General features: G+C 37.4%; 1 protein-coding gene across 3 annotated transcripts in view; it reads right to left on the reverse strand.

Moving 5' to 3' along the window:
* Positions 1–12,072, reverse strand: part of PPP1R12A (protein phosphatase 1 regulatory subunit 12A) — a 122,125-nt gene that overhangs the window by 57,733 nt on the left and 52,320 nt on the right. For all 3 annotated transcript variants that reach the window (XM_056845730.1, XM_056845729.1, XM_056845728.1), the window contains exon 3: positions 7,095–7,213. In XM_056845730.1, the coding sequence (XP_056701708.1) occupies positions 7,095–7,213 (119 nt within the window). The remainder of the gene's footprint in view (positions 1–7,094; positions 7,214–12,072) is intronic.

The following is a 12,072-nucleotide window of genomic DNA, read 5'->3' on the forward strand; positions in this document are numbered from 1 at the left end:
TGGGTAGTTTCCTTTAGGGAAAACAACTTGATTTTTTGCAAGGTAACATCGGACTCCTGCATTCTACTTCCTAGGGCGGACCTGGAAACCTCTCTACTCATGGTATTTTCTCCCTGACGGCTCTAGTTGTAAAGATTTAAAATCAATCATTCTATCCCCCAAAAATGTTGTGGCTTGGGGCAATATAAGCTCCTAAACTCCTTACAAAGCTGAACTTACTTTACAAGAAAATGATGGATCAGTTACCACAACCATTCTGTCTGGGAAGAAGACACTGAGTTCATCAGCAAGCCACTTTATTAATTGCTAGCAAGAGAGAGACAGAAATAGGCAGGTGGGTCTTTCCCAAAAAAGAACCACCCACAGCTGAATATAGCTGGAGTGGTAAGATTTTTCTTCTTCTTCATGCTATTGTCCTCACATGCAAAAAGCTGAGGCACATAGTAGCTGTTGAACAAAGTATTCCAGTTTATTTACTTAGAAAGTGTATAAGCTATCTTTCTACTCAAAGTGGCTCAAAGTTAAAACAATAAAGTAAAACCATAACACACAACAAGAATTCTTAGTATTAAAAGTCACCATAAAAACTAGCCAGAGCATAAACACTGCACAAAACAATATATAAATATATATAGTTATAGGCTGGGCATGTAAGACAATAAAGTAGGCACCAGGCAAGCCTCAAAGAGGAAGGCTAAAAGCATAATTTCTGGCAATGGGGTATGTTCAGTCTGATTGCCAGGACCCTTTCTGGCAGTGGGAAAGCTCTGGCTAGAATGGAATCTAACATGGTGCCTATGAAGGATACCCTCTGTACAGGTTCCAACTTGAATTTCTTTGAATTGACCTGTAGGTTCAATGCCTCAATTCCACTTGATATTAGTATTGGATATGATCATCCAGTCGTTGAGGTACAAGTGTATCTTGTAACCTAGCCTTCGTAGGTAGACCATTACCACTGCTACCACCTTGGTGCTGTAGCTAGCCTGAAGGGAAAAACCATGTATTAGAAATGGCAGGAACCACATTAGAAGCAGAGATATTTCTGATGGTCTGGTCTTATCTTTATGTGGAAATAATCATCTAGCAGACCAAGCGTTACAAACCAAATGCCTGGGCATAACAGAAACCTGTTCAGATCTAGGATCCTTTCTTTTTGACTAGAAAGTATCTGGAATAGAACCCTGAGTGCTGATCATTTGCTGCACTATTACAATTGCTTCCTTGATGAGAAGGGTGTCAACCTCTGCAAGAAGTTCTGGAGAAGGGACAGGAGGACTGGATGACAAGTTAGAAGACCGGCAAACTCTATGGCACATCCATTTGTCATGATGCTGACTACCCACTGGTCTTGAAAGACATCCTGCCGCATGAATTGATGAGGGCTCCCTCTGTTTGTTGATGTACTGGATGTCGTTTAGAGGACAGCAGCCTGCTTCAGCTTGGTCAGAATGCATGGATCCCAACCCTGGCCATAACAGTCACACTTGAGGTCTTGATAAAGCGATCTAGACAACGTCAAATACAAATCAGCTGGATCCAATTGGGGTGGTGGATCCAAATGGTAAGATGGGGCAGTTTGATTGACAACAGGGGATGGTTTTTTTTAAATCTTTTCATCTTCTGAAATGATGAGGGACAAGTATGGTGAGTAACCTAATGAAGAGGGCACTCTTGAAACAGACACTGTCTCTTTGACTGGTTCCAAAGTTGGTTTGTAAGGAACTGGGTCTTTAGAGTAAGGATGGGAAGAGGTGGATGACGTCGTTGACTTGGGAGGTTTCACTGGGTGTTTGTGCCAAGCTTTTTAGACAGTGGTTCTAAAAAGCTACACTGTGGGGATATAAGGGCAAAGCTTGTAGCTTTTCCTGTATTTTTTTGCTGGGCCCAAAGTGGTCAGGTTCGGTCTCGGAACTGATGGAATTGAAGAGGCTCAGATCCACCTGTCAGTGTTTGAGGACACTGCTGAGCTTGGATCTCTCTCCTGAGCTGAGCAAGATAAAGTCTTTTCCCAGGGCGAAGCACCACTTCTAGGCCAGAAGCTCTGTAAACTGGTGACAAACAAGAGCAGTGTGAGATATTGTGCTCTTTGCCAAGGTATAGAAGGCACTTCTTGTGGTTGTCTGTGGGGGATTTTTAACCAACAGAGCACTTTTTCTGCCTTTTTTCCCGTCATTAGGCTCTTTGAAGACTGAGGTGGAATTATTGGCAGTTTGTGATGGTTGGAAAAAGAGATGGCACTTCTACGCTCTCAGCAGCGACAGAGAGAGAACAGAGGGAAGGGCGCTCTGCCCCTCTTTATCATGCTGGAAAACTCAGGAAACAGCATGGAGGAAGTGGACAGAGTGCCCTCAGGCATGTTTTCAGCTAAAAACCTCTTTGCAGTAGGCCTGAGCATGCACAGTACCCATGTGGGACTTTTTTGGTGGGAGACTGAGTCAAATTTGTCATCACAAGCCACAGTTGGAACTAATGACAGTTGGAACTAATGACAGTTAAAATGGCAGGTACAAACTGGTTTAGAATCCCCTTGGGGTACAAATATCTAGCAACATGATATGAAGAGAGACAAGTAGCTTACTAAATGCTTCAGCATTTATTCTTTACTTATTAAGGCTTCATTTTAATTACCTATAAAGCTGGAACCCTTTCTCCCATCTCTGACATTTGGCAAGGATGATCCCTTGGGAAAGTGGCACAATCCCTGGGAATTCTGACATGGGGTTAAATTTTACCCATCCTTCAAATACGTAGTTGATTTTCCTTTTCAAAGAACAAGGAAATTAAACATTTTCAAAGCCTTAAAGGGAAGGGATAAAGGGATAAATTTGACTCAAGTGCCAAAAACATGAAAACTAATTTTTATATATAAAATAAAGTTTATTGATGTTACTATATACAGTACTTCAAAAATGAGAATGCAAAAGTTAGTTCAGAGTTTAAAGACATGCCAATATAACTGTTTACAATTTGACAGGTTTATTTTAATTAATATTTGCTTATATTTAAATTAATTTTTTCCACTAGAGCTAATCTTGGGAACTCAGACTGGCTAATGTACTCAATATTCCTGATTTAAACAATTGTTTCCAATTATTATTATTTTTATTAACCTCTGTTATAGCCCACCTTTTTCATTGAGTCTCAAGGTATATTACAACATATGGGAAACAATTCACTCTGACAAACACTGTGTAATGGAACAAAAGACGTCTAAGGCAGGACAAACCATAATAAAGAAAGGGGATTACATAAGAAGAAGACTCTGCAGTTAAATGGAAGGTGATATGTATAATAAACCTTATAATAGACCTCAGTACTATCCCTTATATAAGTGACTTCCGGTACATATATAACTGTGTTATATCTTGGGCCTTTTACAAATCTATAAACCTAGCTAATGCACACAGATCTCTTTCTCCAGCCATTCACTTTCTTGAGAGTCTGCACTTTTCCTCCAGTACCTTGCAAAAAACCAAGACAGCTGCAATTATCACATTTAGAATTACCACCTCATATTCGTTTGGCAGCTGTGCAGCAATAACAACAAAAATTCAGGAGACCACAACACTATTATATCATAACTGACAGCAGTTTTTCTTGCCACGGTTCTCCAAAATTGTTGAGCCCAAGAACAGTGCCACCAGTTGTAAGAACAATGTGTTACCATCACTTCAGTACCAGCAATTACTAGTATTGACATATATCTTTGCAATTTTAAGTGGCAATAGATGCCATTGGACTGCAATCATATGGGCGTTCTCTTTTAATAATGAAATTACTGTAAACACAAATCCATATCTCCTGCTTTTTATTATAACCCACTTCTCTATTCCAAGGGCTTATTTAGCTTTTAGAATGTCTGCATTCACAATCTAACAGCTGATTGTACAGCTTGCAGAGACACCCCTTCACACTACCTGACGACAATTTTTCAAAGTTGGTCAAGCTTCAAAGACATCCTAATCCTCTATTTAGAATTTTTTTTAAGTTCACTGTAAACAGATCATGTCACCTTTCCCTGCCCAAATGCTAGAGAAGGTATCAAATGATACCACTTTATTATTCTGGATAAGGCTGCCGCAGATACCCTTCCCAGTTTAAACTGGGCCATCTCAAAAGCAGACTTAAATTCTTCCACTTTAATAGCTGAAGCAAGTAGAGAAATAGGTGGGGTCAGCTTGGATTCATAAAAAAAGGAATTCAATTTTTCAAAGAAAAGAGTTAAAGAAAGAGTTAAAGCACTTAAGAGTTAAAGCACTTAATTTGACTTAAGTGTCAAAAAACTGGAAACTAAGTTAAGGCTGTCAAAATTGTGCGCGATGTAAGCAATACATGCACTGAACAGTAAAAATTTTACTCATTTACAGTCCAAGTAGCTACACTTTCACTTGCTCTTTTACCCCCTCCCCCATACAAACTTGTCACTGCTGTTACATCCATTCCTTTACATGGGCGTTCCCCGTCATTTAACTCTGACATAAAACTAAATCCTTAATAAACATTTATAGGGCACTGCCCCATGTTTCATACCGAGTCTCCAACTTAGAGAAGATGATCACTGAAGATAAGAGAACAAGGGGAAGTGTATGCATGAAGACTGGTGTATAATGCTTCTGGAGCCTCAGTAAATTTAGAAGTACCTTAACACTGCTCTCAAACCAAAAGCTAGTTTTAAAAGTTTCTCTCATTTGGCTAAATTCTGTGTCTGCTATTAGAGCATCTTAAACATTAATCAACTTTGTTACCATTTTGTCTATATCTATGAAATACTTTCAAACTTTTCATTATACTGTACACATCTAACTAAGAAGGCCACTGTCCCCAGAACACAATACTACAATAAATTGCTTGGCATTTAAGGTGACATAGTATTCTTCATACTGCTGTTGTTTCCAGACCACAGCCAATATCCAGACCACAGCCAATATTCAATTTGGTTATTTTTAAGTCAAAATAATTTTTGTGCAGAATTTAACTTTCTCAACACTTCCTTTAGCTTCTATAGAGCTTCTTAGCAATATTCCCTCCAAGTGTGTCCTGCAAACTTTATAAAGAATAAATTCTTTTAAATGTCATTTATAACATGCCTTTCTCCTCAATGGGAACCCCAAATGGCCTTTCTCCTCCATTTTATCCTCACAACGGCCAAGTGAGGCAAATTAGACAGAGACTGTCTGACTGGCCCACGGTCACCTAAGCAAGTTTCTACGGTAGAGTGAAGATATGAACTTCAGTCTTCCAGATCCTAGTCCAACTCCTACATTACACTGACTCTCTCCTAGTATTATCCCAATACAACTTCCTTTATTCGGTGGTACGCTGTGAAAGGGGTGTGTGTGTGCCCTGACATTTTCTAATGAGTTTCCAGTCTTTCTCTTTCATATATATATTTTAGATGAATGCCATAATAATTGAGCTGGCTGCTGCATTACCATATAAAAGCTTCAAAGGAATTTGTAGGATTGCTTCTCAATGCCTGGACTAAGAACACTGCAGAGGATACAGCTGGCTTCATGGCAGCCAAGACAAATTTCCGATATTCTAAAAGCAGGGGTCCCCAACATGGTGCCTGCTATCACTTTTCCTGGTGCTGCCAAGTTTTTTAGAAAGTGGGTGGGGCCAAATGGTGCTTCTGCTCAGCAAAGCTTCTCACTGGTCACTGGAGATCTGATTGTACAAGTTTTTAAAATGTTATAAGAACATAAGAAAGGCCCTGCTGGATCAGACCAAGGCCCATCAAGTCCAGCAGTCTGTTCACACAGTGACCATGTTGCTGTTAAACAGCTTCTGCCTGAAATGCTGAAGAGTTACTATTAAAGTCACACATACCCTCACTCCATGCCATTTTGCAGCTGGGTTAATCTCCTGGGGCATCCGTTTTGTAGTTGTGCCCACCACTCCATTCAAAATTACAAAGGTGCCCAAAGGTTCAAAAAAGTTGGGGACCCGATTGAAAGTGCAGATCAGATTCCAAAGGCAACACAGAACGTTATCAGTGCCAAACCTGTTAGTTTCTTCATTCTTGTAATTACTAAGTACGACTTTTCAGCAAATGGACAAAGCACATCCTTTTCTGTTCATAATTAGCCCTCTGATATTTTATTACTAAATTAGTCATGAAAAAAAGTCTGTATTAAACACATCAATTAATGTAGCTGACTAAACTATGATACAATGTCTAGTGCAGGATCCCAAATGTAGTGCCCAAGGGTGCCATGGTGCCAACACCTTTCCTGGTGCCCACCAAGTGTTTTTAGAAGTTAGATGGGACTTGCCCAGCAAAGCTCCTGACCGGCTGGACAGTTTAAAATACCACTGTTTCAGTCAATTACCACCACAGTACCAGCTCTTTTTATCAAGAGTTAGACTTCTACAACCTACAGCAATCAACTGGAGTAGAAATATACCCCTAAGGCAATGGGTACTTTTTTTTATCAGGGGCCAAATGTTTTGCTGGAAATTATATTTAATAGTGAAATGTTATCCAGTGGTTTCCACTCCCGATAAGTGTTGTATCACATCATCACATAAGATCAACCAACTTTGTTCTTCAAGTAATTAACAAAAATTAATATTGCAGCTGTGCACACATTCTCTGTTTTTCCCAAGTGAACACTGAAGTGGCAGCAATTGTTGGCCATGCAAGCAACCATGTTAAAAGATATGACCATGACAAACATAAGACAAGAGGTCTTGTCCTTAATTTAGTCATTTTTCGTTTATGATCCCAACACAGGACATTTAATTGTACCAAAAAAACAAAAATCAAGGGATGTAGTTAAATAAACATGATCATTTTGGAAAATGGTAACCATGTTTCTCTTGGAATTTTGAAGATGTAAACTGAATATGAATGATCACAATAAAATGAAGGTAATACAATATGCAAATATTTTGTTGAATTTTTAAAAAATATTTCCCGCAATGTTGTTTTGTTTTTAAACATTTTCTTAAATATATATGCAGAATTAATGGAATCTATGTAGTATGTTTTCACTAGAAAAATATTAATGTCATGCAACAACATTTATCTTTTAAAATATAGCTTTGGTGTCTTTTATGAACTACATTGCATTAAACACTTAAGTTACCTTGTCGATTCACTTCATTTTGAAGCAATTCTTCCATCGCCTCTTCCTCAGCAATATCTAATGGAGTGTCTCCTTCACTATTTACAGCTCCTACATGTGCTCCTTGACTAATTAAATACCTGTAAGAAAAGACAGAATTTATGGCTAACAAAGCACACTTGCACTGATGCATTTCAGTAAAGATGAAGCATTTAAATCATAAAGTCACACATAAAAACTGAAAGGACAGTCTTTCACATATCAGTTTCCTAATGTATTAAGCACATGAGTTCTTAAGATTTAAATAAAGGAAATCAGTGTTCTTAGTCATTCAACAAGAACAGAAGAACATTAAATTTTAAATTTTCATACTACACTAACAAAAATGTTCATGCTACGAAAATCACGCCTTAAAATAATTTCATTCATTCTAAAAGCATTTTTCAGTAGGATTGTTTTTCAGTGCTTCCCAGAATTTCCCAATCTTTCAGTGAAAAAACTAGAAAAGATGTTCGTGGTATCCTTGTATATTGAATAACATCTCAGGGTCAACACAGAACCTTATTAATTTTCATACTGCTATATTAATCAGTCTGTGATGAGAAAATGTACCTTATCCTCACTTTTCAGTGGAAAAAAGTATATCATTGGCCCATTAAAACTGTAAAAATCATTTCCAAGTACCTATATGAGATACATTTCCTGTTACACAAATCTTTCTCATGTACTATCTTACTTGTGTATAATACCAAGTTAATTTTAGTATTCTGAACAGCTACTTACTACCTTATCAATATGCACAAACTTTAAGTTACAGATAATTTAGCTATCCAAGGACAAGAGATGTGAAAATGCAGGAAGACACTCAGGCGGAAACTCCCCCCCCCCCTTCATTATTTCCCTGAGGTCTCCTCACCATTGCAAACTTTGTGGAGCTCTGAAAAAATTCCTATGATATATTTTCTGTTTCAGAATTAGTTGAATGCTTCCTAAGAAAAGGTGTTTCTTATTCAAAAAGTATAACATGAAATTTTTAATACAGGGCAGTCTACAGCATAACAATAATTTCTGTAAAAAAAAATGGCCATGAAGTCACAGCTGACTTATGGCAACCCCTGAGGGGGTTATCAAAGCAAGAGATGTTCAGAGGTGGGTCTGCCGTTGTCTACCTCCGCATCACAACTCTGGTATTCCTGAGGGCTCCCATCCAAATACTAGCCAGGGTCAACCCTGCTTAGCTTCTGAGATCTGAAGAGATAAGGCTAGCCTGAGCTATCCAAGTCAGGGCTCTGTGTATACTGCAGACATACAAAACATTTCTTCAAACATATGCTCGTGTTTAAATATGACTAATCCTCTTTAAAATTAACGTGCTATAATTTTATGAAAATGCACAACTGAAGATTACAATGTTATCAATGTTATGAAGTTTAACTAGATATCCAAATTGAGGCGAAGGTAACATATTAGCAAAAATTAATCAAACTATTAGAGACATAAATGGCTACAAAGGCACACTAGTATGCATCATGCTACAAGAACCACAAAAGCCCAAATGAAAAATTGAGGAACAGTCGAAGAAAGAATATCCAGTCTGATGCTCTAAATCTCTGGCAGCTGATGCATACAGTGAGATTGCCGGAGATTTTCTCTTCCTATGGTGGAAAGTGCTGTCAAGTCACAGTTCTTATGGCAACCCTGTAGGGTTTTAAAGACAAGAGACTTTTGGATGTGGTTTGCCATTGCCTGCCTCCGCGTGGGCTGAGAGAGTTCTGAAAGAACTGTGACTGGTCAAAGGTCACCCAGCAGTCTTCATATAGAGGAGTGGGGAATCGAACCAAGTTCTCCAGATTAGAGTCCACCGCTCTTAACCACTACACCACAATGGCTCATACTCTCTTTCTATAGCTATCCCAAATTATTAAAAGGTTATCAATTATTGGATGCCTTTTATTATATATATTTTCTCTTTATTATATACCCTTTTCCTTATTTTTGAAGTGGCCCAAAAATGTTCCTAATGGTTTGCTCAGCGGCTAATAGATTTGAAAAATTCTCAGGTAATCCACTTTGACAACAAGGTTAACTTGGCTGCATCGTGATATACCTTTATATTTTGAATAATCAGTTCCCCTTCAACCAATTTAGATTGGGCAAGATGCCAAATTATTCTGGGATATTTATCTCTCCATCTGATAGATCTTCTTTAGGTTTGGGTATAATGATCATTTTCAATTCAGTCCAAGACCATGAAGGTTGTATTGCTGATTATTGTTGTTGATAAGGTTGAGTAATTGTTGGTGCAAAAAGGTTGGTAAAATTCAAGCATCAAACCATCACAACCAGGAGACTTATTTTTCTTCAAACTACCTATTGCATTTGTTATCTCTTGGGGTGTAATGGGATTCTCAAGAAGGTCATTTAAGGTCAGGATAGGTCATTTAATTTTGGGAGTTTTATTTTTGCCAAAAAAGTATCTATATCATGAGAACTAGGCTCCTGTGTTGAATAAAGGGCTTTATAATATTACACATCTATTAACTATAATTCAGAGTGAATTTGTCTATTTCTTTCTTTGTCATGAATTGATACTATAGTACTCTTAATTGTGGGTTGTGTTCCTTTTATGATCTTTACGCTTTGACTCTAAAATCTTAATTTGTTCTAGTCTCTGTTCCATTTCTCCTTCTCCCTTGTTTTCTAAGATAAGCTGAAACACTTATAGCAAGACGTTTAACAAAAGCCTTGCTTGCTTTCCATACAGAAACTGGTGAAATTTCATTGTGTGTTTACTTGGAAAAATACTTGACTTTCAGTCTGAAATTTATTCTTAATATCCCAATAATTCAATAAGCTATTATTTTGTTCCAGAATTTTTGTACCAATGTGCACCATAATTAGAAGAAAATCCCCTTCTCTTTATCACACTTCCAGTATTACTCTGCTTTGCCTGAAATTCCATCAATAAAACACTATCAGACATTTTTCTATATTAAGCAATACTTTTACTACCTCCTGGAGCATTATTTCCAATTTCGTTAATGGGATAGTCTGCTTTAAATCAGCTTCCCATCTACTTTTGCAGTCTCATCTTATTCTGTCATTCTGTTGAAGGCATAAATACATCTTCACTAATGGGCCCTTTGACTGCCCTTCACCAACCAAGATTCTTTCAACTCCATTCAATGATCTAAACACAGTTCTTAAAATAGATTGAATTCCATGCCTCAGATTAATATATCAAAATAAAGGGGTTTTACTGGTGCAATTTCCAGCTCATTAAAAATAATAAAACTTTCCTTCTCACAGAGATCAATAAATCTTAAGAGACCTCTGATCCATTGATCAGAGTTCCCAAATCTTAGCATCTACTGCAATCCTTAGCATACATCCAGAAAAAAATTAGAAAATATGCTCATTAACATACAAAACACCTGAAGGCTGAAAAATTAGTCTGGCGCCTAAAATTTTGGGCTGACTCCTGAAGAAAAGCAAATTTGTTGAGGCATGTACTAGATTAATTATCATTATTAACAAAGGGGTTGTCCAGGCGACTAGAAAAAGGGCTTGAAACATTAACAAAGTTGAGAAGCATCCATGGATTGAATCAATCAACGTACCTCTGAACAGGACACAAACATCACATATTCTCAGACAATAAAAGAAAATTGGGTGTAACTGACAATTTCACATAAGAGTAGGGGTCTAACAGTAGCTTGCAAGCAATTGGTTGCTCACTGGCTGCTGCAGAGTTGCTCAAGCATTCCCTAGAAGATCTAGGAAAAGATCGTAAAAATTTGTTCTGGGCTTCTTTTTTTAAAAACAAAGCTTTTATTTCATCAGATTTTTCTCTGTGTTGCTTGGCTGATAGCTTCCTTTCTAGTTATAGTACACAATACAGTATTACAGGATTGCTTAGTTAGTATGTCAACTGTTTTTGGTGCTCTTGGGATTTCCCCCCCCCTTACCTTTAAACAAAGGAAGTACATGCTATGTTTTTAATTTTTTACACATATTATTCCAATAAAAGTAACTTCAACATAAAGTTTTGAATTTGTTTGACTGATGTTTAAATTTAACATTTTTTTTTTCTCTTTAATAAATTTTAGTTCAAGTATTTGTCACTATTGGGGAAGAAATTGTTCATTAATTTGAGTTAAAACTAATATGCCAAATCCAATCACGCTTCCAAGGGCATCAGAAAGTTTTCTGGAGAAATTAAGAAATTAAATCCAACTTGTATGACTAAATAGAGATGTTTTACACCACCTACCAAACCTCACTTGCCAAAACGTATGGGCTCATTTGGACCTAGGCAGGCTAATAAATTATGCAAAGAACAAAACGAACAAAAAACCCCACTATCCTAAAAGAGGCAGGAGGGGTGAGTTGAGAACCAACTGCTGAGTTTATCTTTAGATGTTTGAAGTATCTGTTTGAAAGCTTTTTTTATGTGTTTGTATCTCAACATTTCTCTTATTAAAAATAAAAAATACAAATGACCCACATAACACACCCACTAGCTTCACCATTTTAGCCTGTTAAGCAAAGAACAAAAAAACAAAAGAAGTTGGTTACAGCACGAGCTTAAGACCAAGAGAAAGGAAACAAGAGGATAATTGTGTATACTGGAAATGCATTGGAAGGAAGAAAAGAAATAATCTAGAGTCTATACTTCAAGAAGAGAGAAAATCTTGATATGTGTGAAATTATCAGAGCTTTTCAGCCCATTGTATATTCTTTACTGTAGTAGTGACCCAAAGTATTGGTAACCCAAGAGTGTACAGAGAAGCTCACATGGGATTTTTAATATTGCAAGATAACCCTTTTATTAACCAAAGCAATTCTGAATTTGGTATTTTGGAAGGCATACGTGGGAGTGGCTGAACATACCTGCTGACTTCACTGTGCATCACCCAAAATTTTAAGGTACACCTTATGACCACAGGTGATCTGCTTACAACAGTAAACTGCAAAAAGAATGCTTTTTTGCAGACGA

This window comes from Euleptes europaea, chromosome 3, assembly GCF_029931775.1.
Source record: "Euleptes europaea isolate rEulEur1 chromosome 3, rEulEur1.hap1, whole genome shotgun sequence".
Taxonomy (NCBI): Eukaryota; Metazoa; Chordata; class Lepidosauria; order Squamata; family Sphaerodactylidae; genus Euleptes; species Euleptes europaea.